Source organism: Polyodon spathula, chromosome 20 (genome assembly GCF_017654505.1).
Source record: "Polyodon spathula isolate WHYD16114869_AA chromosome 20, ASM1765450v1, whole genome shotgun sequence".
NCBI lineage: Eukaryota > Metazoa > Chordata > Actinopteri > Acipenseriformes > Polyodontidae > Polyodon > Polyodon spathula.
This window is the reverse complement of record NC_054553.1, coordinates 26175504-26193826: the sequence shown is the minus strand read 5'-3', so window position 1 is coordinate 26193826 and position 18323 is coordinate 26175504. Positions and strand designations below refer to the sequence as shown.

At 43.1% G+C, this 18323-nt stretch overlaps 1 protein-coding gene across 1 annotated transcript in view; it reads right to left on the bottom strand.

Moving 5' to 3' along the window:
- The window catches only part of LOC121295320 (fatty acid synthase-like), a 32370-nt gene extending 14475 nt beyond the window's left edge, over nt 1-17895 (bottom strand). Inside the window, exons 1-20 of the mRNA XM_041219800.1 lie at nt 17637-17895; nt 10713-10854; nt 10184-10336; nt 9895-10068; nt 9288-9488; nt 8609-8731; nt 6648-6763; nt 6316-6450; nt 5443-5905; nt 5095-5282; nt 4794-4983; nt 4172-4266; nt 3832-3966; nt 3152-3355; nt 2873-2988; nt 2251-2426; nt 1927-2118; nt 1455-1535; nt 937-1122; nt 119-298 (exon numbers count right to left, since the gene is read on the bottom strand). Coding sequence (XP_041075734.1) covers nt 119-298; nt 937-1122; nt 1455-1535; nt 1927-2118; nt 2251-2426; nt 2873-2988; nt 3152-3355; nt 3832-3966; nt 4172-4266; nt 4794-4983; nt 5095-5282; nt 5443-5905; nt 6316-6450; nt 6648-6763; nt 8609-8731; nt 9288-9488; nt 9895-10068; nt 10184-10336; nt 10713-10839 — 3235 coding nt within the window. The 5' untranslated portion in view covers nt 10840-10854; nt 17637-17895. The remainder of the gene's footprint in view (nt 1-118; nt 299-936; nt 1123-1454; nt 1536-1926; nt 2119-2250; nt 2427-2872; nt 2989-3151; nt 3356-3831; nt 3967-4171; nt 4267-4793; nt 4984-5094; nt 5283-5442; nt 5906-6315; nt 6451-6647; nt 6764-8608; nt 8732-9287; nt 9489-9894; nt 10069-10183; nt 10337-10712; nt 10855-17636) is intronic.
- Nucleotides 17896-18323: the final 428 nt, after the last annotated feature.

The window sequence follows — 18323 nt, the reverse complement described above, 5'->3', positions numbered from 1 at the left end:
AGCCATGGTTCAGTGACCATCCTATGGCACATGAGTTGTAAAGCAAGGTTGGTGCCAATCTGAATCCCTCTCCCCTCCATAGCTGTGCTGTATAGACCCCCCCTGTCTGGCTCGATACCTTTCTTGTCCTCAGTGTATTCTCGCACCCTCTCCTCATGCAGCCTGGGGTCCACGCAGACGGAGCGGATTCGTGTGGGCAGGCGCAGGCTGCGTCCAGACAGCCCCACCACGATCATCTGAAGCATGGTGTCCAGGAAGGTCACCCAATTCCCACTCCACAGCAGCTTCCCGCGGTCACCTGGAAAAGGAGACGGGGTGAGGGAGGAGTAGATGCAAGATGCTTTACAGGTCAATAATATGTTATTATTGTTGCTTGGTTCTTGACAGTATGGCCATTTCTGAATCAGCAAATGATTGTCTATTCAATGACTGAGGCTATGCTCTGTTGGTCCACTAGGAGGTGATTTTGTTCTATAATGTACACTGAGCTCCAGATCTTCTCTCTCACTACAGGATGCTGTTCTTGAAACAGCACATGAAAGGGCTGCCAGTATCACACAACCACATTAATTTAGTGTCAGCTCCATATCACATAACCCAGGGACTGCACTCGCTTTTTCTTTCTGTTATCTCGCTAACGCTCCTTATCTCGCTAAATTAATTTATGGTACTTCTGTCATTAAAACTAAGGCTGTGTTTTGTTTTTTTCACGGTTATTATGAATTTCACAATTTAAATATACAAATTTAAATTGAAATGTACATAAATACATCATACATACATCACTTAAAAATAAATACGGCAAACGTTTAAGGATTGGGAAAAAATGTCAGGACACCAGGACAGTTAATGGGAAAAGGCACTGGTAAAAGCGGGAGTCCCTGCATTACAGCTATACATGCCTACAACCCCCCAGTGCAGCTAGTGAGGTCTCACCTGCGTTGTTGGACTCCAGGATGCCCTGGAAGGTCTTGCCGTAGTCGTAGCCTCGAAGGCGCAGCTCCTTGTAGATCTCGCTGGAGGTCAGGCGCAGTTTGGGGTTGCAATCTGTGCCCTCAGGGGGGACGTCCATTTGGTTTCGAAAGTTGTTCAGGGCAGCCTCCTCCAGAAGACTCACCTTTCCTGGAGAGATGAAACAAATGAAGCAGGTCAGTCTGGGGAAGCAAAGGCTCTGAGTGTGATAGGGCTGTAAGTGTTCACAATCCACAACGTAAATAAAATATATAACAAGCAGAATGTTCCTGTGAGAACTACAGTTAAACCCATGCACTGGGAATGTTTTTTGTGTCAATATGGTGAAACATAAATTTTGATCTACCTTTCACAGGACAGTATATGTAGAAAACCTTCTTCCACGATACAGACATGGAAGTGTGGCATACTGCTGTTTTAGAGATCAACACAACTGGTCTCAAACCCAAAGCAACAACAATGAAAAGAATCCTGGTACGTACCACTGACAGCCAGATTGCCGTTCTCAGACACCTCGAATTTGTTTGAAGCTGGCATGAGGCGCACTTCCAGCTGCACTGAGCCTGCGGAACACAGGAGAAACACACCGGACAATTTATAAGAAGCTGAACAATTACCAGTGGAAAATGATCCTTTTATCTTATTACACATCATACAAAGTCATCATGTTAATTCTAACTGAAGTGCTTTGATAAGTGAAAGGTGTTTTATGTGTAAAAGGGTGAACTGGTGACCCTGCGCACTGCAATCGAGTATTACAATGCTAAAGAGCCGGGCTCATCTGCATTCAAGGTTATGGAAAATTTAACCTTGTCTCATCTCACCGACAGGGGACAGAATCCGTAGTGGCAGTGTATCACCCAACACTGCCCATTACATCTGCATGCAGTAATTGCAATGCGAATTTGATTGCTTTGGGAACAATGATCCCTGACCCTGTCCTGACTCCCTCACCTGTCCTGGGGAGGATTGTGGCCCGGTGGATGGTCACGTCTTCAAACACCACAGGGGTTTGCTCCATGACGGTTCCGAGGGTCCGCATCAGTGTTCTCCAGGCCAGCACCAGGTAGCCCGTGGCTGGGTACAGGACACGCCCATCAATACAGTGGCCAATCATGTACGAGTCTGGAGATTCCGGGTTCATATCTGCCAATCAAGAAACTAAATTAAATATTAAATACATCAAATATAGTACTGTAGTATCGCTGTACCTTTTCTAACAACAGCTGGATGGAAGCCTCACTGAATTCTGTACAGTGTAGTCTCCCCAATACTCACCAATGTTATAGACAGTGGCAGAGCTGGACCCCCCAGAGCCTGCTGGGAAATGCTCGATGCTCGGGACGTCCCAGGTCTGGCTGTGATCCCAGACAATGTGGGGGGAGATTAGGGGGGTCCCGATGGGGGCAGGGTACTCCACAGGGGGGTACAGCTTGTTGCAGTCCACGTCAATCCTGACAGACCAAAAAAAAAAACATTATCAGCCTCTTGGGCCTCTCAAGTGTATTAGAAATATCAAAAGAACAGCACCCCCCCCCCCCCCAAAAAAAAAAAGTAGTGTATCATGAACCTAAAATGGTGAATAAGCTAATCAGAAATAAATGTGCTAATTAGCGAGCTATAAAATTGCAGCACTTTGTAATATCTGGAGCATGCCATCCACTGGCTTTTGAAGCCAGCTAGTTTATGAAAAAACAGACATGAAGGTTTAGAGTTACACTGAGTGAATTAGGTTCATATTCACAGATCCTTTGTTATAGTTACCAAAATCAAAACAGGGTTTTAGTTTGTTAAGTCTGAGTCAAAACGGTATGGTAAATCTTGACCCAGCAGGACCAAGTGCAAACTGCAATGTCACAAGATTTAACAGTAAGTCCCGCCCCCAGCCACCCCCCCTCACCCGCTCATGTAGACCTTGCCGATGTGAGACAGGAAGAACTCCAGGTTGTTGGCGTGCCCTCTCTTCATCAGAGGAAGGATGGAGCAAGTGGTCTTCAAACTGCGTTTTAGGATTGCCTATGAAGGAAAACAAACAGTTAAGCCAGGAAAATAGACAGGAGAATAGAGATAACTTTATAAATTGTGTTTACAGTACTAGAAAACTAGAACTACACTGAATTTATCTGGCTCTGTTTGTTGATGAAACCCCGAACCCTGCACTGTATGCTGCCATGGTTACCTGAAGCAGAGCGTGCGGAGCGATCTCCACAACGACGGCGTTGTCTGGCACCAAGTTCAGGCCTTCCTGGAACAGCACTGGGCTCACCAGGTTATTGACGTGGTACTCAGCCGAGGAGAGCCGCGCCAGAGGGCTGTTCCAGTTTGACTGTGGGATGGAGGTGCTGATCCAGCGAGGGGAGCGCTCTTTCGGGTTCTTTATCACCTGGCGGTGGGGTGAAATCAGAGTGTCAGAACAGCTCAGTGAAAGAACCCACCTAATGCCATGCTCAGTTAAACTCCTCTTGAGTAGCTCAGAGCAGTACAGAGCAGACTTCATAACTGATCGAGGTGAGCGGAAAAAACCTCGCTCTACTTAATACAACACTACATGAAGTTTGAGTTCTCGTTAACCCTTTCATGCATGAAATATTGAAAAAAGCTGAACAAAGTAGTTTTAAACTTTTTTCCATTGCTTTATATGGAGGAAAAATGGCATCCTTGTATCATGCATTTGCGTCTTCCATGTCCCCATATAAGGACTTAGAAGAGTTTTGATCTGTCCTCATGAGGTCACCATGCATGAAAGGGTTAAAAAAAGAAACAAAAGTAAAGCTATTTTACTGTTTTATAACATCTTAGGCACAAACTGCAGCTACCAATAGGGAGCAGTATACTGTGTGACCCATTGCTTTCCCTTACCTTCTTGAGTGCATCGAGCAGGGAGGGGGCGATGGAGGCCATGTAGTATGAGTGGAAAGCTACCCCGGCACTGCGCACCTCCTTGGCAAAGACGCCCTCTTCCTTCAGCTTAGCAACGAACTGGCTCACCGACTCCTGGGGGACACATGAGCAAACAGCACAGAGTGGATTACCAGGGAGTACTGTGGGTGTACATTCTAACCCTGAAAAAGACTGATTACTTTTGAAAAACGTGTTGTAATGAAATCGTTAATCCACTAAGCATCAGATGTGCGGACCTCTGAGACTAGCCTGCCTCAGTACTGGCTTGCATGTATTGGGAGTTCAGGCGGATTGTTACCTGTGGTCCTGAGATGGTGACAGTGTCCTCTGCGTTGTGACAGGCCGGGACCACACCCTGCGGACACTGCGCCTTACACTCCTCCCACGTCAGGCCTGCACAACAACACAGCACCGAGTTAGGGATATCCGGAAGATACTTTTACACTAACAGAATCCTATGTATTTGTAGTTCAAGCTTAAGTTCAAGTCCTATAAATCACTTGCTTTTAAATAAAAATATTTGCTTTTAATGAGTTACAAAGCCACAGTTTACTTTTGTGCTGCTCTTGTGTAATTCCAATACCATTCAACCTTTCAACAAGAATACAAAGACAAGTATTTTTATTTTTAATTAACGTATATGTAATTTATGAGGGACTTTATCTTGAATTATCAGTTGCTTTTGGATTTCAGTTTTTCCTTTCACTATACCATGCACAACTCACACTGACTGTGCCACCCAACCAGTCAATCACAATCTGTACAATATGAAGAAACCAAAAGAAACTATGATTATATTATGGGTATATTTTCTATCTTTTTACCATGTTTTTAACATGCTCTGTACCATTCCAAGCTTTCCAATGGATTTCCATGGTGCCTTGCAGTAACGGTGTTGTGAGTTTGTGTCAGTTCCTTACCCACTGCAGCCATGCCCCCGGGGGGCAGCTTTGCCTCCTTGATGCTGCGGCCTCTCCAGTAGGCTGCCAGGACAGCCTCGCTGTGGCTCAGAGACCCATCCGCGTATCCGCACGCCAGCTCCCCCACTGAGTGTCCCACAATGCCGTCCGGCTGCAGACCCAGCTTCCTCAGCAAGTCAATCTGAGCGATCTACAGAACACATTAAAACAAATTACTCAGCACCACTTGTACTCAGATCCCATAACTACGCAGAAAGACCCTATCCCTGCCCCTGTCCAGGAGTCCCCACCCAGCTTTTACCTGGATGGCTGCCAGGCCCACGAAGGCATGCACAGTGTCCTCGAAGGTGCTGTCATCGGCTTCCATGAGGAGCTGGGAGACCTGCAGCCCCGTGTCCCTTAGAGCCTGGTCCGAGCGCAGGATCGACTCACGGAACTCAGCCAGTTGCATCAGGCTGCGTCCCATCCCTGCCCACTGTGTGCCCATCCCTACAGAGACACGGCCCACCACATCACTGTGTTATACAGTGCAATACAATACTGTATACTATAGGCTTCTATGGCTTCTTCTATAGTGTCTTAGTAAAATTCCTTGCCACCTAATGTTTTCAAGCACAAGACCAGCGTCTCCTCCCCTATCCTTTCTCACCTGAGCAGATGTACCAGAGAGGCCTGGGAGTGGCCTGGTTTTGCTGGATCTCTGTGATGTCTGACTCGTTGCCAATCAGAGCATACCCTCTGTAGGGCATGGAGGCAGTGGGCACGGCCGAAACCTCATTGAGCATGCTCAGAAAGGTGGCGTCGTCCACGTGGTTCCTGCCCTGCTGGATGAGCGTGCTCACTGCCTCCTCAGTCCTGCCGCAGACCTGAAGCAATCGGGGCAGCGCGAGGCTCTGTGAGGGGCGGAGGGGCCGGGTGCCGGGGGGGCGCAAGATCACATGCACGTTGGACCCCCCGAACCCAAAGGAGTTGATGCCCACAATGCCCCCTCGCACGGGGATTGGCTCTGAGACCACCCTCAGCCTGCCGTCTGTCAGAGCAGGGATGTCAGTGTTGGGGTTGTTGTAGTGGATGTTGGGGGCCCACACCCCGTGTTCAAGAGACAGCACCACCTGACATCCCAGAACAAATAATACAGTGTTAACTGCAACCAAACTTCCACAATAATGAAAGCACAGTGAAACCACTAGATTGGACAACACTCTGTATAGGGGGACATATATGATCCTATTTTGAAGCAAGGCAAATTATCCATTTTATATTGATAAATGATGTTATTGTATTCTGCAAACTGACCTTTGCCTTTGCACGCACTTACAATACAATACAATATATACCTTCTCTAATGCATTTTCTTTCCTATTTTACAACTCAGAGTGAAGAACAAGAACAGACTCAGTATTAGCAAAGGAAATATAAAAGCTTCAATGTTAAAACAAAATGCAGTGTGTAACTGCTTTCGCCATTGTAACCTAAACAGGTACTGAAGGGCCCTGGCAGGAGTAAAGAAGAAAAGCCTCACCTTGGCCAAGGCTGCCAGTCCAGAGGCAGGCTCTGGGTGGCCCATGTTGGACTTGGTGGAGCCAATCAGGAGAGGCTCGCGTTCCGACTGGCAGAAAACACCCACAATCCCGTTCACTTCCTGAGGGTCGCCGACCTAGAAGAAAAAAAAATATATATATATATATATATATATATATATATATATATATAAAATTTTTTATAGATGTCAGGTAGCATAACATCTATACATTCCATGAGCAGAGCTAATATCAAGCACCCTGCCTGACTGTAGCCAGTATGACTAGTCCCTCTGCTTGCATTCCACAATCCACAGCTGACAGCAGCGTTCACCTTGGTTCCTGTGCCGTGTGCCTCGATGTACTCCACCTCCTCCGGAGCGATGCGCGCCTCCTGGTACAGCGACCGAACCAAGCGCTGCTGCATCTCTCCTGAGGGGAACGTCACGCCTGCATAAGGCAGGCAGAGAGAGGCTGGTCAGTGGGGAACACACCTACAACACCTCCCTGGTCTACTGGAACGACAACCAAACACAGCTGAACAGAGGAACACAACTGCCCATTCCACAACCCTGAACAGGGACAGGCTATTTTGTTGCGCAGAATGACAAACCACAAGCAACTGTAAACTGTGTTTAAATACTAAATGCTCCTGCTCAGTAGTTTGTAACATTAGGCCTTACATACCCAATTTCAGTGCACTATGACAAACAACTTTTCTCCATGGTTTACCAATCTCACACGTATTCTGTCTCGTAAACACAACTGCATATCCTATAGCCCCATAAACACAAGATAAATCTACTCGATTAATATTTTACTGGGCTTGTGTCCGCATTCTATGCGCAGGTAAATGTTTAACGCAGGCACTGTAGAACAGTATTCCATATGATACATGGCTAGTGCTTAAAACACATTTGAACAACAAATACCCGAGTTTCCAGTCATTACTTTAGCTTAAAGAAGCAGATGGAAGCAAGGGTCTACTGTTAGCCTGGCTAATGAAACCTCAGCACACTACTCTGGATATAAGAGATATCAACAAAGCCTGATTTAATAGTGTCAGGAGCCAAGCCCCCTAAGACGTGTATAACACCAGGATTTATAACAAAAGGCTTTCTCATGAGGCGACATTATAATATAAACCACAGGGAGGCGAGCGAGGAGAATTGATCTCTTCACAAGCTAGTGCATCACCAGCATGCTGGTTTGTGGGACACACAAGAAAAAAAAAAAACTTCAGATTATGAATCACATCTGTGATTACTACAAACTTTTAGAAAACTTTTGCTCTAACTACAGTGTGTGCTGTCTCAAAATGCAATTTTGTTTCTTCCATATCTAGGACTGCGCAAACTACTGATTTGCCATCCTGGCTGGAGAATGTGCCTAAACTATTTTGTCCAGAAGTGATGTGTTCCACCCCCCACCCCACCTCCACCCCAATATTGTTCTAGTTCTTGGCTGTGTCACACAATTGTGATGACAAACAGTGGTCAGGGTTTACTGAGTACAAAAGAGCTTGTGACTGCTAAAGCTTCATTGCTGACAGTTCATGAATGACAAACATCCGCAAACAAATCACAAGGCAGGGGGAGTGTATTTTTAAGCAGGGAATCGGTTGGTGATAAAATGGGAACACTGCAGTGAATTGCAAGCTCAGCTGCCTAGCATTATGCTGCCAGGGATGTGGTCCATATACAGCTACTTAATCTAGCACTTGCTGACCCCGGAAAAACCTGTCAGCGCATACTCTGGAAATTCTTTTCAGGTGAACTTCCAACGCCAGGCTGTTGATAAACACAGACCATGTGCTAGCGGCTCATGGGCCAAACATTACAGGGTGGACTGGGGTAAAGGTCCCTGCACACAGCTCTCACTGTCCTCTTAGTAAAGTTACTGGTCAGTGAAGAGCAGAGACTAGGTAACTTTTAGATCTGTTATGGAGTACCAGGCAGGTTTGTGTCAATGGACTGTCCCTTTTAGAAGTGATTCAATCCCAAACATGCATTCTGTAATAGCTGTAATACCAACGGTGACATTATCAGACAAGTTAGATAGAAATGCAGTTATATAAGTTTCAGCTCCATTTCCTTACAGCGTTTTTCCAGAACCAGGGAATCGTGGCGTAATCCCAGGATAGCCATGGATAGGTGGTTGATGTAATACAGGGGGGATGTAAAACACTAAGAAAGTCCAGCTGTGACCTATCCCGATGGCAGCTGTAACCAGTATCTTTGGCCAGGGCTCTGTTAGTTGAAAGCGGGGGAGAATAAGAACACAAGCCTGCTTCACCTTGCTCTTTGTACCCATCTGTGTTGTTGCCGGCATTGAGGACTGTGGCGTAGACCCGTCTGGCCATCGATCTCTTGGTCAGCAGGACGGCCACTGCGGCTTCAGAGCGACAGTATCCATCACCTAAAACAAAGAAGGACAGAGAGATGCCAGTGTGTGAACAATAAGCCAGTCTCTCAGAGCTGAGGATGGGGCAGTAACGAACTCAGGACCAGCCATATTGAAGTGTGACCTAGTATCAGGGATAGATATGAATAGCTTAGTGTGCTCGCCTCGTGGTATAGAGAAAGCATGCGGGTATATGCATAGGCCTGCTGGTGCCTTAACTGGTTACCAATTCTCATCTCTACTCTCAACAAACAAAATATTATTACACTAACCTGCCAGCATGACTGTCCCTTTAAACAACATGTAACAATTGTAGTTCTGAACCCCAGTTGAAATGTAAACTACTCAAACTCATAGCATATTTCTGATAGGGATTCTTGGAATTTAAACTTGATTTCCTTCTGATATTTTATTTCCTCTTACCATCCATAATGAGTGGCATTCACATCTAATTCATATAGAGATTGTTTAAAAACATGAAGGCTGTCGTTGTGCTGCCGTCAGAACTAAGGGTGTTTCCCACATTCTAACGAACAGCTGCTTTTGATTGGTGATTTACAGCATGCTATACCTGAAGCATCAAAGGACTTGCAGGAGCCCCCTGGACTGAGCATGCCCAGCTTCATGAACTGCACGGAGGTGTTGGGTTTGAGCAGCAGGTTGACCCCTCCCACCAGGGCGGAGTCACACTGGCCGTGGCGAATGGCCTGGAAGGCGTTCTCCAGGGCGAGCAGACTGGAGGAGCAGGCTGTATCAATGGCAGTGCTCGGGCCTGGGAGGAAAAGAGACAAGTGTTCAACCTATTATACTGCCAAAATAAAAAAAGCTCCTTTCAAGCTCCTTTCATAATGGCTTTCATACTGTTTATTTATGTTAACATGACTCATCAATGGTTAAAATCGTATTGCAGTTGACTGGTAATTTAATGTACAGTTTACTCTATTATGTTAATTAGTTATGCTGTATGGGTTTTCTTTCTAATAATAAACGCCTGAAGAAAATCCATTTGTCTTTGGGGGACTTGGAAATTGCAGTAGGTATTGTCAATGAGCAATCACAGACTGACATAGGCACAGGTCTAGGACAGTACAGGGATACCCTATGATATCCAGCTCAGTTTACCCACATAAACTTGGCTGACCAATACAGAGGTTGTTAAGAAATGGTTTCAGCCCTACCATTGAAGTCAAAGAAGTAGGAGAGCCTGTTGGCGAACATGGCACGCTGGCACCCGGTCATGCTGTACCCCAGCAGCTCCTCCGGGTCCCGGCTGAAGGCCTCAGCTGCTTCAGACCCGCTGACGCCAATGTACACACCAGTGTTGGAGCCGCGCATGGCAACCGGGTTGATACCTGCGAGGGAGAGGAGTTGCTGTCAGTGAACTGAAATCTACACTTTCAACGTTAAGACAACAAAGCAACGGTGCTTGATTTAGCAGTGTACAGTACTACTCTTTCACCCAAGTACCTCCATCCACGATGGCTTCGTAGGAGATCTCCATCATCAGTCTGAGCTGAGGGTCCATGGTGTGGGCCTGTTTGGGATGGACTCCAAAAAACGAGGCATCAAATTTACTGATCTCCTTCAGCTTCCCGTTCCGACGCGGCAGGCCATAGAGTCCTGGAGGAGAAGCAGAGAACTTCACTGACCAGAGTTTCAATGCATTTGCACTATTAACACAGCCAACAATAAATGGCATGAACTGGGCACAGATAATATCTATCTATCTTTTGCCTCCATCCCACCAGTGCTGTGCACTGAGACCCTCCAAGTATGCCTGAGGCAATGAGTAATAAATCTAGGCGGAACATTTCTGTAGAGCATTTCATCCGGTTTTACTAGATTTTTAGATTTAGAGAACCGTGCGGCTCATTCATTAAGATACTACTGAAATAAATGCTTATTTAAATTATCTCAAGTCGAAACTGTGGCTCATTTGTGAAACTCTGCTGTTGATTTCATATTCATGACAATAGATAAACCACTCCCACTTTACCTGGTTTCCACCTCCTGTCATCTTCTGTTACCATGTCAACTCCATTGATGAGGTTCTCCCAGAACTCCTCGAGGTTGTCTGACTCAGGGAGTCTCCCTGATATTCCAGCTATTACAATGTCTTCCATTTTCTCTGTGGTTACCTGCAGAGTGAAGGAAAGTGTATTATTCAATACTGCATGGAGAAAATGGAATAGGGAATGTGGTATGGCTCAATAACCATGACTCCTTCAAGCCAAAGTTCATGTGTCAATGAGGTCTTTAAAATAAATGCTGGCAATAACACTGAAATTTAGAAACTCTCATGGCAGACAAGCATTGTACATCACAAGTGCATTAAAGCACGGTATATGTAGAGTATAATTGAGGAAAAAGAATGGAAAATGGCAAAATCCCCGGACAGACTTACTGTGGTCAATGCTTATAAGGCTGAAATAACATAGGTAGAATACATACAGCGATCCTATCCCTGGTAATCTGATTTAATTAATTACAAGCAACACATAATACATAATTTCTCTGTTCTCTTTCCCTACAAAAAAATTCTGACGTAATACTGTGGTTCTGTGGAGCTTAAAATAGCAGTTCTTCCCATGACTGTTTCTTTGTTAAATTACAGGGCTTGAGAAATATCTGAAGCTGAATTTAATACCTAGGAAGACACATCTGATTTCCATGGATGTCCTTCTTCAACTACTTTGTGTTGTTACAGAAGACTACAGTGACTGTGACTACTGCAACACTACACACACTCTCTTTAAAAGACGTGGAAGACTTTTCCAATAAAACTGAGTAAGGAGCAACCACTTCCAATTAATCTTGAAGTGTATACTGTTTGAAAAACAATAATTTGAATGGAATGCATGTGGATGTTCTCACCAGTGTAAGACCATTCTCGGAAGTTCAAGGGCTTGAGAATCTCTGGCCTTTGGAAACGCATTTCTTAGGATGCGCTTATGATCTAGGTTATCTACTTAACAAATACCTAGCAGGTCATTATTCTAGCAGGTAATGAGGAATGCAAAGGATAGCAAGGCTATTATAAACCGAACAAAGGTTTCTGTGTATTGTAAAATGTGTTTTTAGGTTGTATTTTGGATTGGTTTGCTTAAAATTTATGTCACCGTTTAACGCGAGTTTCAAGTCCTGTTAGAGTTACTTGTTGGTAACCAGGAGTGGACTGTGGTATTAACAATGATTTCTTTATCCTACATACAGTCGTGTTGAACAATAACAAAGACAATGACAAGTATTATTCAAAATAAATCAATTTATTCAACAATACTCTTCCATTTATGCACAGTAACATAACAAGAAGCAAATATAGAAAATCTATTCTTAGATTACATTTGTCACCTAGTTTATGGTACCAGTACTAGATTGATCAAGTCTACCTGTACACTGGACACTATTTCTCAAGGGGGGCTGGAAGTTTCATCCTGTGGATTGGAATTCCCCAAGTAGTGCAACAATGTCCAGATGCCTCTACTTTAAATACTAATTCAACAACTAACTTTAAGCTAACACCCTAATGCACGTCCAAACACAGAGGGATTGCCATTGCCAGTTGCTAAGCATTTGCCTAGCACCGGTAACCTAGTTTCACCTCCTCGAAACCATTCTTTCTGTTGCATAAACGAGTTCTTTGTAAACATATGCTGCCAAGCAGAAATGTACCGATAACAGAATGTTCTAGCTCTACTTGTGAAAAATACTTCTTAGAGCTTACAGTACATCACCAGCTGCTTCCACTAACGTCTGAGTGCAAACTCATACAACATGTACAGAGTCAATATTGCACAATAACCCTTTCATACCCTTTATGGTTCACAGTAAAAAAAAAAAAAAAAGTCACTCCCTTTATTCAGATTTTTCAATTTCATTTTTATGAAAGCTGTATCCTGCCCCTGAACTTCAGTGTGTAGGGATAACTGTAAATGTCTTCTTTTTGTTCTGAGGTTCATCCCTGTCCACACAGAGATCATTGGCAGAGCATGCCAGCTGAACTGCAATATGGGCCAGTATCTGGCATGCAGAATCTTCTTTAACCTCTCTCCTTTGGCTGCCATTTAGCCTTTGGCAGTGTTTGCCAAGTTGTTACCACAGACTCTCAATGTGACCGCAGACTGGTTGACACAGTAATCTGCAGTAAACTACCACATTAACTGAAATGCAAGTCTGCACTAAACAAATGCTTTTATGTCCAGTACATTCTCAAAGATGTGTCTTTTTTATATCTTGTAAGATGCATAGTAATACTGTGGTGAATTACATGTGTTTCACTGTTGCTCAGCCAATGCTGAGCAATCTGCGATCGTCAGGTGTGTCCTTGGCAGACAGTAATGCCTGAGTGAATCCATGATATCTTTTAGCCACATATCTTCTCCATGTTTAATGCTATGTCTGGTTATCTGCAGTGACTGGCTATGGAAATGTTTAGTTAAGATGACAAGCATATCGTTATTTTCCCCTACTGAAGCAGCTACAGATCAAACATTACTTGAATATAAAGCTGTAACCTTAATGTTAATGCTTGGGTGCCTTTCCTCTCTGAAACAAAACTGGTTTCCCAGCACTTGCATGTCTCTGAAAGAGGTCTATTGTCTGTCATACTGGCACTAGTTGCCACCTAGTTGCTTAGTAACATGCAGGATTCCTACACTCCTACACCACAGACGGACACATTCAGTAGAATATCACACTTCAAAATGAGTGGGGGTGGGGGTTAGCTGTCCAATTAAAACGCCAGAATATCTTATCTACACAGTATACATATTATAAAAAAAACAGAGAAAATGTAATAAATAAATAAACAAATACATAACGCAAGCTTGGTAATTGCACCAGACACCTGCGTAGTTCTGAATTACCATGCAACAAATAATTTGCACTAAATTGTATCTTTAACCAGTATAACTAAAGTTGTACAATTTTAACAGTATAACACTTGGTTACTTATAAGCTACTGTTGAACAGCAGATTACCCATTCAAACCTTTAAAAAAGCTCTGGGAAGGGGGCTCCCAAGTGGTGCATCCAGCAAAGGCTCTCCACACAGAGTGCAGGATATGCCCTAGAGCCTGGAGATCACAAGTTCAAATCCAGGCTATGTCACAACCAACCACAACCAGGAATTGCTAGGGGGCAGCACACAATTGGCCAAGTGCTGCCCAGGTAGGGAGGGCTTAGGTTGACAGGGGAATCCTCAGCTCACCACACAGCAGTGACCCCTGTGGCTAATAGGGTGTCTGTGGTTCTGTCAGGGGTAGCCTTTCAGCTTTAAATTGTCGCTTTGTTACTGATGCAAACCTACAAACAATCCAGTTTGGCTAGGGTCCCCTGATTAAAATCAGGGGTGATCAAACTGAAATATTCCCATTTTATTGGCCTTAAGTATAGACATGAGGGGTGACCATTGAGTGGCCATTGAGCGGCTTGTGTTTCTACTACCGTTCTGGAACCTATGCAGAACAGACACCAAAGAATTCAAGTTTGCTGATTTAAATGCTTTTATCAGTGTTAGAATGTTCGCCTCCCATTCCCATTATACACACAGTTTACTCCCACTACTGCATATAACTGCAAAAGCTTTACTGGACTATTCGTGCTGTGCTTTAAACACCCACACTCTGCGGGGCCTTACACTTTCATGACTCACTACCATGTTTGCAGTTCCTGTGACAACCACCTCTGACGGGAGGGTGTGGAAATATTCTGCAGGTTGTGACCTGTATGAGATTGCACGGAGATGCAGCTGCTAACATAAACTAAAAAAGACATGGAATAACTTCCCTAGACACCAAGAACCCACGACAAGGGGCCTATGGGTTGTCAATCCAGTTTTTCTCGATTCATTTTAGAATCTTTATTAAAAAAATGAATTTAGCAAAAATAGTTTTTGTGTATTTTGCTAACCTGGCATGAATTGTGAATGTCAAAATAATAATTTTGCCCCCCATTTCGAATGCAGATGAAAGCCTACCAACTGAATCTGCTGTTGCTAAACAGGGCCGACTCGTAATACCTCTTTAACCCATATTAATCCATCTAGTGTTTCCCCCGGGCTGGCTGCTGACCTGCTTCTTTACATCACTGCATGCAATACAAATTCAGTCTCATCTTACAGAGGCTATATTTAGATGCGTCATTGTACAGACCACAGGTGTAGACAGTAGACGATTTAACAGTGTTGATGTATGAGAAAGACGCAGTAGCCTAATGTACGGACCAGCTGAGCTTTCCTCAAGGACCTTGTGCTGCATGCTTTGAGAATCCATGTTCTGCTTCTTATTTTTGTCTTTCTCAGTCAAGCGCTGGCTTGCATTTAGAAAGTACTTAAGTGGACCTTGCTGGATTTAATTTAACTGACCCAGATATCAGCAGTCTCCACAAAACACCCAGCACTGCCTGTACTGTCCGGCCCTCAACATTCAAACACCATGCTAATACAGGTATATAGTTCTTACATGTAGCATTCCTAAACAGCATAGTATCGACTACTAAATGTTCTGTTTTTTTTTGGATCTTACTTGATATTTATTTATTTATTTATTTAAACAGCTGCAATCAAATTCCCTATGTGAAATCCACTATAAAACTTGAAATAAATACTCAAGTAAAACATGAAGATAACTACAAAAAAATAGATTAAGTCTATTTTTCACTGAAAATGTGTGTATTTGAACAGTAAATCTATTAAGATAAAACATTTATACTTTAAAGACATTGAAGACATTTACAGACTTTTAGTCTAAGCGACTAACATTGAAATTTTAAATGTAATCTATGAAACATCATTTTTACACTATAATTTTAGCTGATGGGGCCCTTCTCTTTGTGAGTGACCTCAGAGCCTCTATTACCACAGAATGTACTGGAATGCATTAGCAACCAACAGTATGAATGAATATAGCTTTAATGTACATATACATATACCCTGGCCTAGACAGATGCCAAGTAAGGCTCCATTTGGTAATTCTCTCTCTCTCTCTCTCTCTCGACATGATTTACCCCACCTGCATTAACCGAGCAGCTGGCGTTGTTATTCAGAGTAAAGCCTTGTTTTTATCTTCTGCTGAAATCAAGTGCTCAAATATTTTACCCCCCAATTTTCTCCCCACTTCAATGCCCAGTAACTGTGTCCCCTCACACCGAAGGATAGGTGGGCATCCCCCAAACCCACGACGAAGCCAGATTCCAGCCACCACTGCAGGCAACTGGCCGGTAGGGTCCGCTGTGGCACGATGAGGAGAAGCAGTCCATGACAGTTTTGCCTCCCTAACCCATGGAAGTGTATTGCCAATGTGACACTACCTCTGGAACACCCAGCGCAGACCTGCGGCTAGGCACAGCCAGGACACGAACCTGCGCTCCCCTGATTGTATGACACCCTGCATGCCACGCAGCTGTGTTTTTACCAGATGTGCTAGTTTCCTCCTTCATACGTTAAGGCTGCACTGTAAAACTTATCTTGAAATGAAGTCTACTATCACATGGTGCCACTGTAAAAATAATACAACGGGTGCCAGAGCCTTTGTGATCATAGCATGTATGTCTATCCTAATTCAATGTGATTGGTGAGAGTTAATAGGGGTTCATATATTAATTTGACTTAAATCAACACTTCAAAGATAATGTCCACTGAATAAAATCTTAATTGAAATAGACCCATGAAGGGGCTTCCAATCATAAACACACTATATGTTATAGCAATAATAACTGCTTTATCTGGAGGGTGCCATGCATATGCAAATTTAATATAAGCAAACAGAGCATTCTTACCAGGTTTCAAGAGCTTGACTAACTCAACAGAACTGTACAAATCATATATATTTTGGAGCCAGAGTCCTCAGCATAATGGCAAACAAGCAACACTGCCTTGATTCAAAGCAGCTGGGCTTTAAAATATGAATTTTTTCAACTGCATTGAATAAACTGTTTTATTTAGTACATGCGAGTTCGACCACATACATGGTTTGCATTGCTAAGCAGATGTCTAAATGTTAAAGAACCTGCTGATGCTGATGCTGACGCTGTGCAGATAAGGCCTCCATTTTGTAGTACTGATGAACCATTCATTCAAATTAATGAACCCTCTTCCCGACTACAGCTTGTATAACTTAAATTACTACTTCCCTGAATCATTAAGGTATTAACATTATCAAGATGCTGTACTGCTTAATGTTATGTCTATACTGTAAACATGCACATCTGTCATGACCTCCTGGTTCCTGTATCTCCAAATATCATCAGCCATTTTATCAAATCACAGATTATTTTAACTGTTTCGCTTATTTACCGACTTTTAATATTAATCGTTACAGTACTCAACGACGGATTATTTTAGCGACCGAAAAAAAAAAAAGGAACTGAAGCAACTAACCACTTAAACCCAGAGGTTAAAATAAACCTTATCTTTTGAATATTTTTCTTTTTATAGACGTTGCTCCGTGTTAACCTCGCGTTTCAGTTTATATAGTGATGCTGCTGAACCATTTTTGGCCTGTTTATTTAGGATTTGCTGCATTGACGCACATATTCTATGTGCCTTTTTGTAACATCCAATAAAACAGTACGTCATTGTCTAGTTTTGAAATTTCACAGTATGTATATATCTATCTATAGCCTAGGTGCGCATCTGTCATCGCACACATTGTCACATTGTCTTCTTTGTTGCAGATTTACGCTGCTAATTTGAACCAATGCAATCTAATTATCTGGTTAATAATTCCCGCTGTCTATACAATAATGTACTGTAAACAAATACATATTCGTATTCTAATTGTTATTAAAATATGACAACAATAAATAATACTGACATGAAACAGAACATATATTAAGAAAAAAAAAATTAAACTTTTGTAATTTTCTGACTACTTTACAATAGCACGCTGCACGCAGAACTGTAGATATAGGAAATTACATACCTGTAATGTTTTGGGGTGCCTTCTTCCAGATCTGTACCAGTATGTGTTATTATGTAACTTGTAGAACAATGCACAGACGATTGCCTTCGGTAATATTCCGTGTATTTTATGGTTTTGCAGCCTGGTTCTGTACTGTACGTGTCTGATATATGCTTGCCTCCCTCCTTCTCTCTCTCTCTTAAGTCCTTTGGCTTCTTTGATTCTGTTTCTCTACTTCATTTAAATGACTGACATCCTCTCTGGCCACGCCACATCGGCTGACAGCTTGGCTTGGCAGTACAGTCCAATGAGAAAGTAGGCAGGGCTCTTAGACACAGGCTGTGATGGGGTGATTCCCAGCCACCAGTGCAAATTAATAGCAAAAGAAGAAAAAAACCACACACACACCTTTAAAAAGCAAGAGGAGGTTACTATAGTTCACAAGTAGCTGTAGAAAGCAGCGTCAAGTTCATTTTGGGACTGCAACAGCACAGGTCATGGAGAAGTAACTGCGCAGTAAACTATCGGCATGCATTTCGAAATTGACCTGAAATCACTGGGATTAGAAAAATGCTTTTAAAATGATTATTTATGTTTTTTTTTTTTTTTTTTTTTTTTTTTTTATGTTTTTAATGTTAAATAAACGTTATACAAAGAAAAGGCTATATTGTGTACTGTGATGGTGGTGTTTGTGTAAATAGTACATTC